This window comes from Vicia villosa, unplaced genomic scaffold (assembly GCF_029867415.1).
Source record: "Vicia villosa cultivar HV-30 ecotype Madison, WI unplaced genomic scaffold, Vvil1.0 ctg.000912F_1_1, whole genome shotgun sequence".
NCBI lineage: Eukaryota > Viridiplantae > Streptophyta > Magnoliopsida > Fabales > Fabaceae > Vicia > Vicia villosa.
In genome coordinates, this window is record NW_026705410.1 from 102,326 (window position 1) to 123,777 (window position 21,452).

At 32.8% G+C, this 21,452-nt stretch overlaps 2 protein-coding genes and 2 pseudogenes across 2 annotated transcripts; all 4 read right to left on the reverse strand.

The window, feature by feature from the left end:
- Positions 1-540: 540 nt before the first annotated feature.
- LOC131632209 (AAA-ATPase At3g50940-like) lies at positions 541-6,709 on the reverse strand (annotated as a pseudogene).
- A 1,093-nt stretch (positions 6,710-7,802) lies between these two features.
- LOC131632206 (AAA-ATPase At3g50940-like) lies at positions 7,803-8,611 on the reverse strand (annotated as a pseudogene).
- A 2,619-nt stretch (positions 8,612-11,230) lies between these two features.
- On the reverse strand, positions 11,231-12,747 carry LOC131632200 (AAA-ATPase At3g50940-like). The gene is made up of 2 exons (XM_058902983.1): positions 11,756-12,747; positions 11,231-11,671 (listed from the first exon to the last, which is right to left on the reverse strand). Exons 1-2 carry the CDS (start codon positions 12,704-12,706, stop codon positions 11,279-11,281), a joined length of 1,344 nt encoding a protein of 447 aa, XP_058758966.1. The 5' UTR covers positions 12,707-12,747; the 3' UTR covers positions 11,231-11,278.
- Positions 12,748-18,289: 5,542 nt separating this feature from the next.
- LOC131632202 (AAA-ATPase At3g50940-like) lies at positions 18,290-20,006 on the reverse strand. Its single transcript, XM_058902986.1, has 2 exons — positions 18,962-20,006; positions 18,290-18,836 (listed from the first exon to the last, which is right to left on the reverse strand). The coding sequence occupies exons 1-2, from the start codon at positions 19,946-19,948 to the stop codon at positions 18,444-18,446; spliced, it is 1,380 nt and encodes a 459-aa protein (XP_058758969.1). The 5' UTR covers positions 19,949-20,006; the 3' UTR covers positions 18,290-18,443.
- Between the last annotated feature and the right edge of the window lie 1,446 nt (positions 20,007-21,452).

The following is a 21,452-nucleotide window of genomic DNA, read 5'->3' on the forward strand; positions in this document are numbered from 1 at the left end:
TACAAAAGCTCTGCCAACACCACAGTTTCATATTTTTTATTTCCAAAATTGGCATGTTTGTAGTTTGTGGGAGATTATTGCAGTCACATGAATAAATCCAATCTTTTAATCTAAATTCATATCTTGTGGCTAGAAATAATAGAGTAGAATGGTTCCACAAGTCATATAGCACAATTATATCACATGTTATGTACAAGTTTCTTTCTTTTATGCAGTTTTAGATTATTTTTCCCTTTACTAGTTTGTTAGTGTGTAATGTGTGACTCAATATCATTCATCTTCCTTAAATAGATTATGCTATCATTTTCTTCATGATTGAGAAATAATATACTTTTCCATTCTTCTCATTTTACCTTATGCATATGTTCATACTCCATACTAGGAATCAATAAAGTGTAGCATGATCATTCCAAAAGCTCAGTATAATAACAAGCAACTTAGAACTTTATACATTTGAAATAACCCTTTGCAGGTTTAAAAGGAAAATCAAAATCCAACTAAAGATAATGTTCTTATTCTTCTTTGACATTTCCTTCATTCTTAACCTCTTCCTTGATCATTTTCTTCTCTTGAAGGAACTTGACAAGGTCTTGTAGGCATTCTGTAGCATCAACGTCCTTTGTTAGAACTTCTCCAATTTCAGCTGGAGTAACTTTCACTTGTTCTAAAAGTTCTTCAATCTTTTCGTATAGTTCATGTTCAGTAATGCAAAGATAGTTCACTGCCAATTGCTTAAAAGCAAAAAAGTTGCAATATGACAATTGAATTTGCTTGTCCATTCTACCAGGTCTTAGCAGAGCAGGATCAAGTCTTTCTTTGTGATTTGTTGTGAAAACAATTATGTGTTCCTCTCCACAACATGACCAAAGACCATCTGTCGCATTCAATAGTCCTGATAGTGTCACCTGTTCCAAAATATTTAAAGTATATTAATGTTTTGAATGCAACAATCATATGCTAAATGTTATTATTGAAAGAGAAATACATACCTTATCGTGTCCATTATTAGAGGTTTCCTCGCCGTCTTCTCGGTTCTGCAGTTTAATAGTGCAATCAATATCTTCAATCACAAGTATAGAACGATTTGACATGCCAAGAATCAGTTGCTTCAAATCCTTATTATCGCCTACAACAGTGAGATCCAAGTCATAGATATCATAGTGGAGATAATTAGACATGGCAGCAATCAAACTAGACTTTCCGGTACCAGGAGGACCATACAACAAGTAACCGCGTTTCCAAGCTTTCCCAGTTCTTCTATAAAACTCTCTAGCCCTCACAAATTTGTCCAAATCATTCACAATTTCCCTTTGAAGCTTTTCATCAATCGCAAGAGTATCGAAACTCATTGGATGGTTGAAATTTCCTTAGTCTATAAGTAATTTCATTAATATTGATCGATTTTATATTTTAAAAATAGATTATTATTATTATTATTATTGTGAGATATTGGATCGAACTCTAGTATTGTCGAAGGGTAGCTTCTTGGTTCGACAGTTCGACAGAGTTAAGCATGAAGTCGAAGGTTTGTTCACATGCTGGTGTCGAAGTGAGCATGATGTAGTCGAAGATGGGTCTAGCATGCAGATGTCGAAGATGCTAGGGTTGTTAGCATGTTAAATTAGGTTTTAGTGTTTAAACCCTAATTTGTTAAGTTAGCTTGTTTATTAAGTTGGCTTGTGTAATGGGCCTTGCTGAAAAAGCCCATTAGTTAGTATGTTAGGTTTTATTATAAATAGCATACTAGTCTCTCATCATTGCTAAGCTGCAAATCCTAATTTAGGGTGAGAGAGGTTATTTGTTATTCTTGTAAACTTGTAATCTTGTTTTAAGAGAAAGTAAAAGAATAGCAGTTATAACCAATTCTTGTGTTCTTATTCTCTTCCCTAATTCCCTATTATACTTTGTTATTGGTATCGTTTTTCACAACAAATTGGTGCGGTGAGCGTGGAGAAGATGCCTTCAACAAAGTATGAGATTGAAAAGTTCACCAGAGTGAATGATTTCGGTCTGTGGCGCTTGAAGATGAAAGCCCTACTGGTTCAGCAGGGTTGTTTGGAAGCGTTGAAGGGAGAGGCAGCCATGAATGCTGCATTAACGGCAGCGGAGAAGACAACTATGATCGAGAAAGCACACAGCGCAATTCTGTTGAGCCTTGGTGATAAGGTTCTCCGGCAGGTATCAAAGGAGACGACGGCATCAGGGTTATGGGTGAAACTTGAAAGTTTGTATATGACCAAATCGCTGGTAAATCGACTCTACCTGAAGCAAGCTTTGTATTCATTCAAGATGATTGAAGACAAAGTATTGGCTGAGCAGTTGGATATGTTCAACAAGCTGATTCTTGATCTTGAAAATATTGATGTGAAGATCGATGATGAAGATCAAGCGCTGTTACTATTGTGTTCTTTGCCTTGATCACATGCTCACTTCAAAGAAACTCTCTTGTATGGAAGGGAGTCCCTGACGTTTGAAGAAGTTCAATCAGCCTTGTACTCTAAGGACTTGAATGAACGAAAGGAGCATAAACCTTCAACTGTTGGCGAAGGTTTGGCCGTTAAAGGAAAACTCTTACGAAAGGATGGTAAGTTTGACAAGAAGAAAGGCAAAAGCCAGTCGAAGTCTTACGGTGGCGAAGCATCTGGCATCCGATGCTACCATTGTAAGAAGGAGGGTCACACAAGAAAGGTGTGCCCTGAACGCCTGAAATATCATGGAGGTAAGGATAATGGCAAAGCTGCCATTGTTCAAGATGATTTCGAATCATCTGATGTTCTTGTGGTTTCAAGCAGTGACTCTAAGAAGGAGTGGATTATGGATTCAGGTTGCACTTGGCACATGACTCCAAACAAAGACTTGTTCGAGGAATTATGTGATCAAGATGGTGGATCAGTATTGCTGGGAAACAACAAGGCTTGCAAGATTGCAGGTGTTGGATCTGTGAGATTCAAGCTCCATGATGAGTCAATAAGGTTGCTGACTGAAGTCAGGTATGTTCCTGATTTGAAGAGAAATCTGCTTTCTCTTGGTGAATTCGACAAGAAAGGATATGTTTTCCAAGGGGAGAAAAGTATCCTAAGAGTCATGAAGGGTTCGAAGGAAGTCTTGAGAGGCGTGAAGAAACAAGGCTTGTATACTCTTGAGGCTGAAGTTGTAAGTGGTTCGACAAATGTTGCATCCACGAAACCTTTGTCGAAAACAGAAATCTGGCACATGAGATTGGGCCATGTCAGTGAAAGGGGTCTGGTCGAATTAGGGAAACAAAATCTGCTTGGTGGAGACAAAGTCGAAAAGCTGAAGTTTTGTGAACCCTGTGTACTTGGAAAATCTTGCAGAGTGAAGTTCAACAAAGGCAAACAAAGAACACATGGATCCCTTGATTACATCCATGCTGATCTTTGGGGGCCTGCAAGGTGTGCATCACATTCAGGAGCAAGGTATTTTCTATCCATAGTAGATGATTATTCCAGAAAATTATGGGTATTCATCCAGAAGACTAAGGATGAAACTTTTGAGAATTTCAAAAGTTGGAAGACTCTGGTTGAAAATCAGACTGGCAGGAAGGTCAAGAGGTTGAGAACCGACAATGGCCTTGAATTTTGCAATGAGGCATTCGACAGTTTTTGTGCTGCCTCTGGTATTGCAAGGCATAGAACTACTGCAGGTACTCCACAGCAAAATGGTTTGGCTGAAAGGTTTAATCGAACTATTTTGGAGAGAGTCAGATGCATGTTGACTAGTGCGGGGTTAACAAAGGTGTTCTGGGCTGAGGCTGTTTCGACAGCAACATATCTGATAAACAGATGTCCTTCGACAGCGTTAGATATGAAGACACCTGAAGAAGTTTGGTCGGGACATCCACCAGATCTCGACAAACTGAGAGTATTTGGCTGCGTAGCCTATGCTCACATTAGGCAAGACAAGTTCGAACCTAGAGCTCTGAAATGCATGTTCATGGGATACCCTGAAGGAGTCAAAGCTTATAGGCTATGGTGCCTAGAGCCAGGTCACAGGAGGTGTATCACCAGTCGAGATGTAGTTTTCAATGAAGCTGAAATGGCTTTTAAGAAAACTGATGATGTTGGTCGAAGTACAGAAACATCTGACGAAGAGCTGGAACAGGTAGAGATTCCTGTTGAGGTGGAGCATGTTGATGCTGAATTGCATATCCCAGATGAAGTCGAAGAAGAAGCAGAAGATGCTGAAGTTGAGGAAACTGACGATGACTACCTATTGTCGAGAGATAGGTCGAGAAGAGTCATCAAGCCACCTCAGAGACTTGGATATGCAGATCTTATAGCTTATGCCTTAATCTCTGCAAGTGAGGTTCTAGACGAAGAGCCTAGAGACTATAAGGAAGTTATGAGGAGTCGAAATAAGACTGAATGGCTGAAGGCCATGGATGATGAGATGAAATCTCTTCATGATAATCATACTTGGGAACTGATCAAGAAACCTGTTGGGGCAAGGTTAGTCAGCTGTAAATGGATTTTCAAAGTTAAGGAAGGAATTGAAGGAGTGACGTCGAAAAGATACAAGGCAAGGTTAGTTGCAAGGGGTTTCACTCAGAAAGAAGGTGTCGACTTCAATGATGTGTTTTCTCCTGTTGTAAAGCATAGGTCCATTCGAATGTTGCTTGCCATGGTGGCACAGTTCGACCTTGAACTGGAACAAATGGATGTGAAGACTGCGTTCTTGTATGGTGATCTAGATGAAACGATCCTGATGAGGCAACCTGAAGGGTATGTCGAAAAGGGGAAGGAAGATTATGTGTGCAAGTTAAAGAGATCTTTGTATGGGCTGAAACAATCTCCTCGACAGTGGAATAGGAGATTCGACAAGTTCATGGCACGCATAAGTTTCATTAGAAGTCAGTTCGACCACTGCGTTTACTTCAGATTTCGACCTGGTAATTCATTTGTTATTTTGTTGCTTTATGTGGATGATATTCTCATAGCAAGCAACAGTGTTGAAGATGTGATGAGGGTGAAGGTTGAACTCAATAAGGAGTTCGATATGAAGGATCTGGGAGCTGCTTCCAGGATTCTTGGAATTGACATTCGAAGAGATAGAAATAAGTCGAAGTTATGTCTATCTCAAGAGGCATATCTACGGAAGATTCTTGAAAAGTTTGGTATGTCGAATTCGAAGCCAGTTGTGACTCCAACAAACCCTCAATTCAAGCTGAGTATTGATCAGTGTCCCAGTACTAATGTCGAAAGAGCCTATATGAATAGCATCCCATATGCTAATATAGTCGGTTCTTTGATGTATGCTATGGTCTGTACTAGACCCGACATAGCATACGCAGTAAGTCTTGTAAGCAGGTACATGGCGAATCCTGGAAAGGCTCACTGGCAAGCATTGAAGTGGATTTTAAGGTACATAAATGGGTCTCTGAATAGAGTCCTAATTTATGGTGGAGCCTTAGGTGAAGATAGTAAAGCAGTAATAGAAGGATATGTCGACTCTGATTATGCAGGTTGTATGGATTCCAGGAAATCTATTTCTGGATATGTTTTCACTATGTTTGGCACAGCAATTAGTTGGAAAGCAACACTTCAGAAGGTTGTTGCTCTATCAACCACTGAAGTGGAGTACATTGCATTAACTGAAGCTGTGAAAGAAGCATTGTGGCTTGAAGGTTTTGCGAAGGAGCTGAAACTTCAAGGTCGAGGTATCACTGTTAAATGTGATAGTCAAAGTGCAATACACCTGTCGAAGAATTCAGCCTATCATGAGCGAACTAAGCACATTGATGTGAGGCTGCATTTCGTCAGAGGAGTAATCGAGCGTGGAGAAGTCCAAGTGCTAAAGGTTTCGACTGAAGACAATGCTGCTGATATGATCACCAAGACATTGCCGAGTTGCAAGTTTTTCCACTGTATGCAGTTGATAAAGCTGCATGAAGAAAGCTAGTTTGTTCCTTGACGTTGTAGAGTTAGGTCCAAGGTGGAGATTTGTGAGATATTGGATCGAACTCTAGTATTGTCGAAGGGTAGCTTCTTGGTTCGACAGTTCGACAGAGTTAAGCATGAAGTCGAAGGTTTGTTCACATGCTGGTGTCGAAGTGAGCATGCTGTAGTCGAAGATGGGTCTAGCATGCAGATGTCGAAGATGCTAGGGTTGTTAGCATGTTAAATTAGGTTTTAGTGTTTAAACCCTAATTTGTTAAGTTAGCTTGTTTATTAAGTTGGCTTGTGTAATGGGCCTTGCTGAAAAAGCCCATTAGTTAGTATGTTAGGTTTTATTATAAATAGCATACTAGTCTCTCATCATTGCTAAGCTGCAAATCCTAATTTAGGGTGAGAGAGGTTATTTGTTATTCTTGTAAACTTGTAATCTTGTTTTAAGAGAAAGTAAAAGAATAGCAGTTATAACCAATTCTTGTGTTCTTATTCTCTTCCCTAATTCCCTATTATACTTTGTTATTGGTATCGTTTTTCACAACAATTATTATTATTATTATTATTATTATTATTATTATTATTATTATTATTATTATTATTATTAAAACAGTGTATGTGTTGTATAAGATTGTAAGTTTGATTAGTTAGTTACTTATGAATTAGTTTTAACATTACTTGCTCAACAAGTAATGAACACAACTATCTTGTCTTGTAGAAATGGCTATTAAGTGTGTTAAGCTTAAATATTTATTTCAAGCTAGCATGTTTTAACCAAACGTACCTCGTCCATTTCTGTTCATTCGTAAACATAAGACATTTCACCTTATGCTTTTTAAGGCCAGACAATTTTATTTTAGAAATGTTGTTTCTCGTTGTTCCACTAAAGATAAAACCAAAGTGTCATCTTTTTCTACTAATAGCCTTACAAGACTTTTGATTAAAGACAACATTGTAATTTTTTCGCCTAATTGACTTGTGCTTAATAGATTATGCATTAGTCTTAAAAATAAATGAAAATTATTCATAAAGAGAAGAGATCATTCACCTACTTTGTCGGATCCTATGATTCCTTCCTTTTGGTTTCCTTTAAACTTACATTGCCTCCTTCCATCATCTTGAAGTTTTAGAACATACGCTTTTTTCTTGTTATGTGTCGTGAGTATTTATTGTCCAGATACCGAAATTCTGTTGCTGCAGGTTCAATTATATGATGATGTAGCAGGCGAATTTATTTGGTGGAAATCTCAGAATGGATTTTCAGTTAGCAGTGCATACTCTATTATTCAGAAGCGGTCAGGTCAGACTTCGCGTTGGAAGCTGATTGTGTGGGGTCGTTGAAGCATATTTGGAAATTGAAGTTTTCGAGTAAGATATTATTTCAGGAAAGCATGTTTTGGCCTGTCCGCTTTGTTGCGAGACAGATGAGGAAGTTGTTCACTTACTGTTGTTGTGCCCGGTTGTTGTTCTTGGTTCGGTTTTCAGGTGGTGGAAGCCATTTCCATGTCGCAACACCTTCCTTCCTTCTGTTTTTGTTTGTTGATAATTTTCTTGTCAATTGTTCCTTTGAAATTATTAATTTTTTATGTAAAACTGAAGTTAATAATTTATTTTTACTTGGGATTAAAGTTAAGCTTAATGTATGAGTATGTGATGATACTAATTTAAGCTAATTGTTCCGCTTTAACTTTGATTGATGTTGCAAGAAAAATGAGAGAGCGATAGTGACTGAAAGATTTTTCTTGTTTATTTTGAACATCTCAATCAATGCTTATGAATATAATGAAAAACACATAAAATTAATATAGAGACCCAACTGAAAATAATCTAAGGTATAAAGTTTAAACTACATAAACAAACATGATCTATACTATACAGTTTTCTTCTTTCATATTACTATCTTCCTTGATGGTTTTCTTGTCTTGAAGGAAATTGATAAGGTCTTGTAAGCATTCTGTAGCATCTGCATCCTTTGTTAGGACTTCTCCAATTTCAGCCGGAGTAACTTTCACTTGTCCTAAAAGTTCTTCAATCTTTTCGTACAGTTCATGTTCACTAATGCAAAGATAGTTCACTGCCAATTGCTTAAAAGCAAAAAAGTTGCAATATGACAAGTGAATTTGCTTGTCCATTCTACCAGGTCTTAGCAGAGCAGGATCAAGTCTTTCTTTGTGATTTGTTGTGAAAACAATTATGTGTTCCTCTCCACAACACGACCAAAGACCATCTGTCGCATTCAACAATCCTGAAAGTGTAACCTCGTTGTACCCATTATTAACCACTTCTTCGTCTTCTTCTCGGTTCTGCAGATTTATAGTGCAATCAATATCCTCAATCACGAGTATAGAACGATTGGACATGCTAAGAATTAGTTCCTTCAAGTATTTATTATCTCTTATATTAGTGAGATCCAAGTCATAGATATCATAGTGGAGATAGTTAGCCATGGCTGCAATCAAGCTAGACTTTCCGGTACCAGGAGGACCATACAACAAGTAACCGCGTTTCCAAGCTTTCCCAGTTCTTCTATAAAACTCTCTAGCCTTCACAAATTTGTCCAAATCCTTCACAATTTCCCTTTGGAGCTTTTCATCAATTGCAAGAGTGTTGAAACTCATTGGATGGTTGAACTTAACAGGTTCACGACGCCAGCGATAAGATTCATTCGAGTGAATCTTTATCGCCATGTCTCCTTGTTTAATCTGTTGAGCTACCTCCATTACATAAGGCAAATACGAATCGAAGATCTTGTTTTTGTGTTTCTTGTGAAAAGTTAGTTCATAGGATCTTATTTCTGCGACAGATGAGGAGTCATGATCGTAATGTCGAATCCTCGAGGGGTCCACCGATATGCAAATTAGTTTCCACTTAACACTAACACCTTCAAAAACATCACTAACTTCTTCATTTCTATCAATATTGAATGAAAGATTTTTATGATCCTCAGATTTGCTTACTTTAACTCTATCTACTGAGACAGTTGCTTTAGTTCCTAGGTAGGTTTCCGCAGCCTCAAAAACTTGGTTTCTTGCCATCCCTTGAAATTCTTCAATGACTACCGTAAATTGCCCAGAAAATTGACGAAAAAGATGATGAATTCCTAATTGAATAAAATGTAGAAGCTCATGAGGAATGAGTTCATTCGTGATAGTCCGCATTAGCACAATTGAGGTAATTGCAGGTACAAGAGCTTTGGTATCAAACATTTTCCTGATTTCAGTCATTGACGAAGATCAGAATATTGAATGCAATAGATCGAATTCCTGCAAAACATAGGCAAAGTAATTAAAAATATAATTTTGTTGGGATCCAGACTAGAAGACGTGCATAGCAAGTATTGAATTAAGAGCATAAAAAAAATAGAAACTGGAATGAGCATGTTAATAAAGAGGGGATTTAAACTAAAAAAAAGAGAAATCATAAAAACAAAATAATAATAATAATAATAATAATAATAATAATAATAATAATAATAATAATAATAATAATAATAATAATAATAATAATAATAATAATAATAATAATAATAATAATAATAATAATAATAATAATAATAATAATAATAATAATAATAAATAATAATAATAATAATAATAATAATAATAATAATAATAATAATAATAATAATAATAATAATAATAATAATAATAATAATAATAATAATAATAATAATAATAATAATAATAATAATAATAATAATAATAATATATTTTAACTTGAACTATAAGACTCCTATATGACCCGACAAAACGGTATAAAAAGGATGTCAATAATGCCCTATTCAATGTTCTTATAAAGAAAAAGAAATTGTGATTGATTTAATGCGACGACCGCAAGTATTATGGTGATGATCGATCAATATTTACAGAGATTAACATAAACTGAAATTGCAAGATAAGTAAGTTTAGGGAGAAAATGTTACCAAGCAGGAAGCTCAAACGTTATTTTTCCTTCTTCGAGAGCTCAGACTAACAGTACTAATTCTCTGTTTATGAATAAATTTCAACAGAGAAAACCTAAATATACTAATAAATATTTAGGTTTGGTGGTTTTCTATTGCCTTTTAATTATCTGCTCTAATTATATACTAATAAATATTCTTCTCAACGTCGGCATCATAATTTTAGGGTTGGGCTTTCTAAAACTTTGTAGTTGGTAGGGTTAGGTTAAATTATATAGTTTTAATCCCTCAATTAAAGTTCAATTATGAAATTAATTCCTTAATTTAGATTTTTTTTTTAAGTTTTAATTTCCTTTTTTTTCATATATAATTTTTTTACCCATAAAATTAAGTTGGGTAGTTTAGTGTAAATTATATTAAAATTTTAATTTAATTTAAAATAAAATAAAATGTGAAATGACAATGAACCATAGTGCTTGATAGGTTGTACTCAACTAAATTCAAGGTAGAAGAGTATTTAGCTACCCGAGATAAATAATTGGGAACCGGTATAAATTGGTTTAAATTTTAAATTTATTTTAAAATAAAATAATTGTATAAAATGATTTGGTTTAGATTTTAAATTTATTTTAAAATAAAATAATTGCATAAAATGATTTGGCATTGACTAACACCACCTATATACACGTTGAGGAAAATAACAAGAAGCCAAATTCTTTCTTTCTTTCTCTTTTTTTCAATCCATTCTCAATTCACATTAAGCAGAGCAAGCATCCTTCTTCAATACCAACAATACTCTCTTTTTTTTTTTCTCTTAAATCTTCCCTTTTCTTTTTTATTAATCAATCAAACTCACACATCATCTATCATTTATGCATTCAACCTAGAGCAAAATCATGGAAGCAAAACACATAAGAAAATAAAGAACATAATGGCTGCTGCTGGTGGCGGACTGTGGCTTGCATGGCTAGGGCTCGTGCGGCGTTTGTGGATCCGCGGTGGACTTCAGTGATGGCCGACGGCCGAATAGCAAGGGTGCGGCGGTGTTTGTCATGGTGAGGTGCCGTGATCTTGGAGGTGTGATGGAGGACAGAAACGATGGAGTACTGGTGTCGTCAGCAATCGTTCCTTGTTTGAGTCTTCCATTTTTGTTCCAATTTTACTTTTCTCCTCTGCTTTGTTAATTGCACAGTGATGAGTTTGTTGTTAGATTTGTTGTAGTGTTATGAATTTTTTGATGACTGACTTGGAGTTTTGGTTATGGCAGCGAATTCGTTTTGGTTATGAATTTGCTTAGGTTTATGGATATTGCTATTGAAAGTATGATATCATTATAATATCATTAGAACGAGAATAAAACATGCCTTACTCCTAGAAAATGAATCAAAACATTTGAAATGTTTTTATTTATTGGAAATAATCAAGATCCAAATCAAGATAATCTCAAGGTAATCTACTTAACTAAATGTTCTTATTCTTCTTTGACATTTGCTTCATTCTTAACCTCTTCCTGGATCATTTTCTTCTCTCGAAGGAAATTAATAAGGTCTTGTAAGCATTCTGTAGCATCAGCATCCTTTGTTAGGACTTCCCCAATTTCAGCTGGAGTAGCGTTCACTTGTCCTAAAAGTTCTTCAATCTTTTCATATAGTTCATGTTCACTAATGCAAAGATAGTTCATTGCCAATTGCTTGAAAGCAGAAAAGTTGCAATACGACAAATGAATCTGCTTGTCCATTCTACCAGGCCTTAACAAGGCAGGATCAAGTCTTTCTTTGTGATTTGTTGTGAAAATAATTATGTGTTCCTCGCTACAACATGACCAAAGACCATCTGTCGCATTCAATAGTCCTGATAGTGTCACCTGTTTCAAATATTTAACATTGATTAATGTTTTGAACCCAACAGTCATATATATGCTAAATGTTATTAAAAGAGAAATATATACCTTATCGTGTCCATTATTAGAGGCTTCCTCGCCTTCTTCTCGGTTCTGCAGTTTAATAGTGCAATCAATATCTTCTATCACAAGTATAGAACGATTCGACATGCCAAGAATCAGTTGCTTCAAGCTCCTATTATCGCCTACAACAGTGAGATCCAAGTCATAGATATCATAGTGGAGATAATTAGACATGGCAGCAATCAAACTAGACTTTCCGGTTCCAGGAGGACCATACAACAAGTAACCGCGTTTCCAAGCTTTCCCAGTTCTTCTATAAAAGTCTCTAGCCTTCACAAATTTGTCCAAATCATTCACAATTTCCCTTTGAAGCTTTTCATCAATGGCAAGAGTATCGAAACTCATTGGATGGTTGAACTTAACATCGCGGCTCCAATAATTATATTCGTTTGAGTGAATCTTGATTGCCATGTTTCCTTGTTTAATCTTATCTGCTATCTCCATTACATATGGCAAATATGAATTGAAAACCTTGTTCTTGTGTTTCTTGTGAAAAGTTAGCTCGTAGGATCTTATTTCGGCCACGGCCGAGGAGTCATTATCGTAATGACGTATCCGCGACGAGTCGACTTCTATGCAGATAAGTTTCCACTTTACACTAACACCTTCAAAAACATCATCCACTTCTGCATTTCTATCAATATTGAATGAAAGCTTTTTATGTTCCTCAGATTTACTTACCTTAACTCTCTCTGCTGAGACAGTTGCTGCTTTAGTTCCAAGGTAGATTTCTGCAGCCTCAAAAACTTGATTTCTTGCCATCCCTTGAAATTCTTCAATGACTATGGTGAATTGCGCCGAAAATCGACGAGAAAGATGATCAAGTCCAGATTGAAAAATGCTAAGGAACTCATGAGGAATGAGTTCGTTTTTTATGGTACGCATTACCATAATTGAGGCCATTGCAGACACAAGTGGCTTGGTATCAAACTTCATTGCAGATTCGCAAAAATTAATGACCGATGAATTTGAATTAGCAAAATATTAGAGAAGTATTGAAAAATATAATTTTCTTTCAATAGGATTGTACACCTATATATAGTTCAAATAATAACATGATTGACAATGGCATTAAGCAACCAGTAAATTAATACTTTTGTATTTTATGAAATCTTTTCCATAAATAATTTAAGATTCTATCTCCCCAATTCTCAATAAAAAAAAAAAATATCAGATCTTGGTCAAAAGAAAATATTAACTAAAAATACTCAATTGAAAGCTCAAAAGGTGTATTTCTTCTAGATGATATATTCTTGCACTTAGTTCAAAGAATCCAAATTAAAAGGAAAATATGCATTATTTTTAATTTATTTTTATATTAAACTAAAGGTTAGAAAAATTTCTTAGTCTATAAGTAATTCCATTAATTTTAATTTCATTTTGTTTTATAAAGATATATTATTATTATTATTTATATTATTATTATTATTATTATTATTATTATTATTATTATTATTAGTAAGATACCCGTGCGGTTAATTCAATACATATAAATTTAAAATAAATGGTTTAATTATAAATAAAAAATAATTATATAAATTCAATTATATTAAATAATCATATAAAAAAAGAATTTGTAAGATGAAGATAAAAAAAATGAAATTTTAACATTTAAAAATAAAAATTGTCTCTCAATTATTAGAAATTGTTGATTAAACTAAAAAAGATATTGTGTTGATAATAACCTATGAAATAAAAAATTTCTTTGGTGCAGTATAAAATATAATAAATAATCGTTAAAAAAATCGTGTTGATAGTGACCCGTCATAAAATAAGAATATTATCTCTCAAATTAAAACATTGATTGATTAAAATAAAATAAATATTGTGTTGATAGTGACCGGTCAGATAACAAAATTTTAATTTTATTAAAATTAAAAAATAAATTATTTTTTTATTAAATATGTTTTTTGTCCCTATAAAATAGCAAAATTTGTTTTTAGTCCTATAAAAACAAGTGACATGTTTTGGTTCCTACAAAATTATTATGCTCGTAGTTTTAGTCCTTGTTGTTAAACCAATGTGTATTTTTGAATGATTCTTTTGGAGACATGTTAAGAACGTTTTAAAAAGTTTCTTTGAAAAAAATAACTCAAAATTTGATTTTTAAGTCGAGATTTTCATTACTTTTATCATTATTTTTTGAAATTTAAAAAATTCATATTTAATTCATATCATTCTAAAAAAATTTAAAATTTGGTAAATAATACTTTACAAGATTCTAAACATGTATAAAAAAAAGTATTCAAAAATTTAAAAATTAAAGAATAATTAAATAATTTTAAAAAATAGCCGGGACTAAAAATGCATGAATTTTTTTTTAGAAGAATCATTCATTGAAAGAAAATTTTTTAGGGACTAAAATTAAATATTGGTTTATTTATGGGGACGAAAAACTTATTTAACCCATTATTTTTTTAAAGATTATAAGTAAATAGAAAAAAATTAAAATGAAAGTAAGAAAGTGAGGGAAAAAATGTGAGAGAAATTTGAAATTATAATTAAGATAGAGAAAGCGTGTAATGATCGATTAAAATAAATTAAATATTGTGTTGATATTGACCCGTGAGATAAATAAATATTTAACTTTATTAAAATAAATAATAGATTATTAATATTTTTTGTAATAATAAGTAAATGGAGAAAAATCAAAATGAAAGTAAGAAAAGTATGGGAAAATGACATGTGAAATTTGAAACTTGAAATAAGAGAGAGAAGATGTGTGTTGGGAAGAAAAAGAATTGAGGTTGCCAAGTGTCCAATCATGATTGAAAACTGAAAGCTTATTTAGCTAATTACTAAAATGTCTAAATGATAGTGTAAATTATTTTAGAAGAAAGGGCATAATTGACCGTTAATCAATCTATTAGTGTTAACTTTATAGTAGATTATTATTATTATTATTATTATTATTATTATTAAAACAAAAATCTTATGAACAATGTAGATGGGATTTGATTGTCTCAAAATGTTTATATTTCTTATTACTATTTTTAATAGTATAAATAATAACAATGGGTCAAAGGATTGTCTAGGTTAATGTTTTAAAAATTGGATCGGTCGTTACATTGATGAGAATAATGGGTCACTAGGTTATTGGTTAAACTATTGGATCGTTGATTGAATCGTATGATTAAATCGTATGAAACTCGATACTCGTTTGAATAAATTGATCTCTATAACAAAATTATATAGTTATTAAACTTGTCAACCGAATGACTCCGACTCTAAAAAAATTATGATATCTATAAAATTTCAAAATATTTAAATTTCACATGTTCATTCTTTAAATTTAAATTGTAAACATAATCATCACACATAACAAAACATCACAAAATACAAATTCAAAAAATTTTAAACAGAGTCTAATTGCAACATAATTGAATAACAAAATAACTGCAATGTCTAATAAATTTAATTCTAAATAGAAAAATTTGTTTCAAATAAGTTATGAACAATGTCTATATATATTTTAAATTTATTTTTTTTCAATAAATGATTAAAACAACTTCGTTTTGTCTAAGGAAGAAAAAGCAAGCATTCAACAAGTCAATTATAGAGAAGTTGAACCAACTAGTTTAATTACTCAAAGATGAAGGGATCCAAACTAAAGAATCATAACCCTCATCATACTCCTATCATTCAACTCATGTACAATCCTTTGAAAGAACATACTCAGTAGTTGAACGATCATCAGACGATTCAACATCAACTGAAGAACCCCCTAATTTAAGGAATGACAAAGAAGATGCAAAATTTCTTCAATGTTCGAACGAAGAAGATGAAATATGATTAAGGGCATCCTACAAAGGAGATGTTACTTCAGGTATCAAACCATCTTATATACAATTGATTAGAATGAGTGGTCAATTAGTGGAAGAAACTGATAAACTGAGAGAACGTACTCTTGGTGTTAGACCCTTGGGGTTTTCAATGTATGCTTTGCAGTTAGGAGTTTTGATGATTATTAATAAAAGTTGTGCAAAGCAATAGTATACTTCTAAAGTATATAATATTTATGAAGTCTCTGATTTGACGATTTACAATGATGCCAAATGTCAACCGTTACGATCAAAGCAAAGTATTTGAGAATATCTCAAAGTTTATGATTCTTAGTGATCAATTAAATGGATATATTTGAAATAGGCTTATCCATTTTGTGGCTTTTACCAACTCTTACATCCAACATTGTGTTGAGGAGGATACACCATAGTAATATTTGGTGATTTCTTTCTTGAAAAATATTTATCAAGATTTCTTGATAAAATAGGTAGTCATTATTTTAAGGTTGAAATAATCATGAAATTTTTACTAACCCTTTAAAAAAATGGTTTTAATTTTTTGCTCATCTAAATAAATTATTGTCTAACCCATAAGATGATTATTTTAGTTTTTTTTAGTAAAGGGGTGCAACAAATGACAAATGATGGTGATGAAAAGTAAAAAATCTAACAGAAGGCCCACCATCCACTACGGAGGCTGAGCTACGTAATCTCAACCGGTTAGCATGTAATGACAACCAATTACAAAAGTTTGGAATGATGTTTTCCAGATCAAATCCAAGCTTAACTTATGCCTCAGGCAAATCAAATTCTAGCTCTAATGAAGATCTAACGTAATCTTGAAAACTTTGAAAATCTAACCAACTAGATCCCTTAGCAAATCATTTAGGAGACTCAAATATAAAATATTTTGTTTTGATTTTCAATAACCGCAATCTACAGTGAATACTTGTCTGAAATAAACAATGAAATCTTCAGATGATATGCTATAAATAGATACATCTCTCTTCACTATTATTTACAGCTCGTCCTTTCTTGCATCTTTTTGTGTGAGCTCTTTTTCTTGTTGCAAGTATCATTATGGGTTCATCAAGAAGAAAAAAAAAAACCAGAATACCACCATATCAGCATGGCTGCAATAATGAACAAAAAGGAAGAATATAGGAAAATGATCGTAGAGAAAAAGATCAAACAACCATGGTTTATGGATGAAACCTTCATGAGAGGTTGCAAACCCTATTCTCACACCTTTCAAGTCTCTTTAAGAGCATTTTTTCCAAAAGCACCTGACATAATCTTTTTAAATCTGGTACAAGAATTCTACACAAACCTGAATATATTTGGACAAACCCTGACATCATCAGTAAAGAATATAAAAATAGTAATCCACAAAGAACACTTTGGGAGAATGTTTAAAATGTCTTTCCTAGAAACATCCTACAAATATGAAAGACCAGTAGGACTCAAAAACTTCAAACAGATTGTGGCTTTAAACACTCTTGTCATCAATCCTATGGAGAAGAGAAAACTTCCTTTTAGAACAACTTTCTTAAAGTAAAAAATTTGAATTCTTCACTATCTCATAAGAAGAATCTTGCTCCCAGCAAACACTAATAACAATAATGTTATCAAAGACGATATTATCCCTTTATGGCTTCTTACATAAAGCATCCCAATAAATTGGATAGATGGGATATTCTATCACATGCCCCACTCAAAAGAAAAACCTTCAGCAGACAGACCTTTCATACGGAACAATGATCACAAGAGTCTTCAGAACCATTAACATTGACACTCTAAGGAAGAAATCAATCTCACACAACAATAAGATTGATTATACTAGTCTCAGAGATGTAAATCAACATAAAATATGAAGAATTAAGGAATGATTGGACTAATAAAAAAGAAGACACATAAGAAACAGAAGACATAAATACAAAACAACTCTGAAAATTTTACCAAGAAATAATTTTTGTATATTTTACTTTATCTTTATTTTACGAGAAGGCAAACATAGCCTATGTGGTCTAGGTTTTATGCCTTAATAAAAGGAGATCCTTAGCTCATTATTATCCACAGTATTCCAAAATTTTCGCTCTAATTGATAAAGTTTCATTCAAAATTTATTCAATCGTAGCTTTATTTATCCGCAAATAAGTATAATTTTTCTCTCCCTTTCTTCAACCTTCTTTATTTTATTTTTTTGAAATGGTGATTATCAGGGAGTTAGACGAGAGGGGTAATGCGATTTAACCTTTTAATAGTATGGAGTTCATGTAATTATATGAAGATTGCATGAACAACGTCAACAAAGTTGATGGAACAATCGAATATAGGCACCTCGAAGTAGAAATGTTTGGGAGTCACATGAGCACCTCCGATTCTAGTAGTGATACTGACTCTCTTTCTTGTTCTTTCTCAAGAAATCTTAATTTGTCAATGGCGACCGATTCATCAAACATCTAAACTTATTTGGAACGGATGATGAAGAGAAGGTCGTCTTGGAGTCGTGCTCTGAAGTGGAGCGAGCTATGATCGCTCCAGAGCTTTCCCCCACGCCTTCTTTTACATGTACCTGTCAAACATGGTCATCCATTTTGTGTAGCATGAACAAGGTACACAAAAAACAGCCATGGACTACTGCCATTATTTCCCCAAGGGTGGCACTTTGAACATCCTGTTTCATCTACCTATTGGATATAAGACTAAATAGTAATCCATATATTCATCACCAGAATCTGAGAGGGATAGTAATTGAATGATTTTTCTCGTTTATTTTGAACATTTTAATCAATGCTTCATAATAATAATAATAACTAATACTTGAAATTTAGATAGAGACCAACTGAAAATAATCCCAATGTTTATGGTACAAAACTAAACAAGACCTATTATATTACAACATTTTCTTCTTTCATATTAGTCTCTTCCTTGATCATTTTCTTGTCTTGAAGGAAACTGATAAGGTCTTGTAAGCATTCTGTAGCATCAGCATCCTTTGTTAGCACTTCTCCAATTTCAGCTGGAGTAACTTTCACTTGTCCTAAAAGTTCTTCAATCTTTTCGTATAGTTCATGTTCAGTAATGCAAAGATAGTTCACTGCCAATTGCTTAAAAGCAAAAAAGTTGCAATATGACAAGTGAATTTGCTTGTCCATTCTACCCGGCCTTAACAAAGCAGGATCAAGTCTTTCTTTGTGATTTGTTGTGAAAACAATTATGTGTTCCTCTGAACAGCATGACCAAAGACCATCTACAGCATTCAGTAGTCCCGAAAGTGTCACCTGTTTCAAATATTTAACATAGATTAATGTTTTGAACCTAACAATCCTATGCTAAATGTTATGAATGGTATTTTGGTATATCTGAAATTCAAAGAGAAGTGATAAATTTAAAGAGAAATACATACCAAATTGTATCCGTTATTAACCACTTCTTTATCTTGTTCTCGGTTCTGCAAATTTATAGTGCAATCGATATCCTCAATCACGAGTATAGAACGATTAGACATGCTAAGAACTAGTTCCTTCAAGTACTTATTATCTCTTATAGAAGTGAGATCCAAGTCATATATATCATAGTTGAGATAGTTAGCCATGGCTGCAATCAAACTAGACTTTCCGGTACCAGGAGGACCATACAACAAGTAACCGCGTTTCCAAGCCTTCCCAGTTCTTCTATAAAACTCTCTAGCCTTCACAAATTTGTCCAAATCCTTCACAATTTCGCTTCGAAGCTTTTCATCGATTGCAAGAGTATCGAAACTCATTGGATGGTTGAACTTAACAGGTTCATGACACCAGCGATAAGATTCATTCGAGTGAATCTTTATCGCCATGTCTCCTTGTTTAATCTGTTGAGCTACCTCCATTACGTAAGGCAAATACGAATCAAAGATCTTGTTCTTGTGTTTCTTGTGAAAAGTTAGTTCATAGGATCTTATTTCTGACACGGACGATGACTCGTGATCCGAATGTTGAATTCGAGAAGAATCAACTTGTATGCAAACTAGTTTCCACTTTACACTAACACCTTCATAAACATCACTCACTTCTTCATTCCTATCAAGATTGAATGAAAGATCTTTACGATCATCAGATTTGCTGACTTTTACTCTTTCAGCTTTGACAGTTGCTTTTGTTCCAAGGTAGGCTTGTGCAGCATCAAACACTTGGTTTCTTGCCATTCCTTGAAACTCTTCAATGACTATCGTGAATTGCGCGGCAAAATGCCGAGTAAGATGATGAAGTCCGGATTGAAAAAAGTGAAGAAGCTCATGAGGAATGATTTCATTCGTGATGGTTCGCATTAACACAATTGAAGCCATTGCAGATACAAATGGCTTGGTATCAAACTTTGCCATTGCAGATACGAGTGACTTGGTATCAAAATTCATTAGGGTTTAGATCGCTAAAACTAATGACTGTGATGAATTTGAAGGCTGCCAAAATATAACAAAGTGTTGAAAAATATAATTTTCTTTCAATTGGATTGTACACCTATATATAGTTCAAGATTAACAATGACGTTAAGCAACCCTTAAATTAAGAATTTTATATTTTATGCAAACTTTTCCATAAATAATTCCATATTCTATTACCTTTATTGTTAAAAGAAATAATAAAATAGCATTAGATTAAGATCTTGGTCAAAAGAGTAAATAAAAATACTCAATTGAAGTTTCCAAAAAAAAAAAATACTCAATTGAATCCCACACTCAGATATATTTCTTCTAGTTGATATTTATATCCTTAGTTCAAGGAATCTAAATCAAAGGGATGATATGATCAATTATATAGTTAAGTTTACTTATTTATTTTAAATCAATGGCTAAATTCTTTTCTTAAATTATAAGTAAAAAAAGACTAATCACAAAAAGTTAATTAAATTAAAAAGAGAAAAGGGATGAGACACTATCAGTGTAAAAAAGTTTTCTACTGTTAGCCAATCACAACTATTTATCCTACCGAGTCATATTGTTATTTTTAAATTATTGAGATGACATAGCAAAATAATATATTCTCGTTGAATGACAGCTTAAACCCAATTAAAAAAAAAGTAAAAATCATATATAACATAAATAAATAAATAAATCAAATAACTTAAATTTGAAGAAAAGTGTATTTAAGGTAATTTATGTTGATTACGTGTCTTTATTTTGCACTTAATTTTTGTTTTATTTATTTATTTTTAGATTACTTTTAGATTAAGAAAAGAGTTATATATATTTAAAAATTCAATATTTCATATAAAATTATCCCTGATTTTAAAAAGAAATAAAAAAATATCATTACATTAAAATTTTTGTCAAATGAACTTTATTTCTTCTAAATCAAAGGAATAATATGATCAATAAGTTTACATATTTATTTTAAATTAATGGTTAGAAAATTTTCTTAATTTATAAGTAAAAAAGGACTAATCATAAAAATGTGATTAAATTAGAAAAGGGAGAAGTAATAATCATATTTCCCATAAATGCAATAACTTCAAATTGAAGAAAAGTGTATTTAAGGTATTTATGTTGATTACGTCTCTCTTTTTTTTCCTTGTCAAAAAAAATATCATTACATTAAGATCTTTATCAAATAAACAAAAAAATTGTCGAAAATAATCAAATGAAAGGTCTTCTAGATCAAAGGAATAATATGCATTATAGTTAATTTTATATTTTATTTCTTAACGGGACAATGCAATTTTTTATGCGAAATATATTTAAGAAAAATATTTTGATTAAGTATTTTTATTACATTTAACTTTTTATTTTTAAGTTACTTTTAGATTAAGGAATTAACAATCAACTACATTTTTGAAAATAGATGTGTTTATGTTCAACATCGACACAAAATTAACATTTATAATTATACTTAGTTTTTTAATTATTACTAGTAAGATACCCG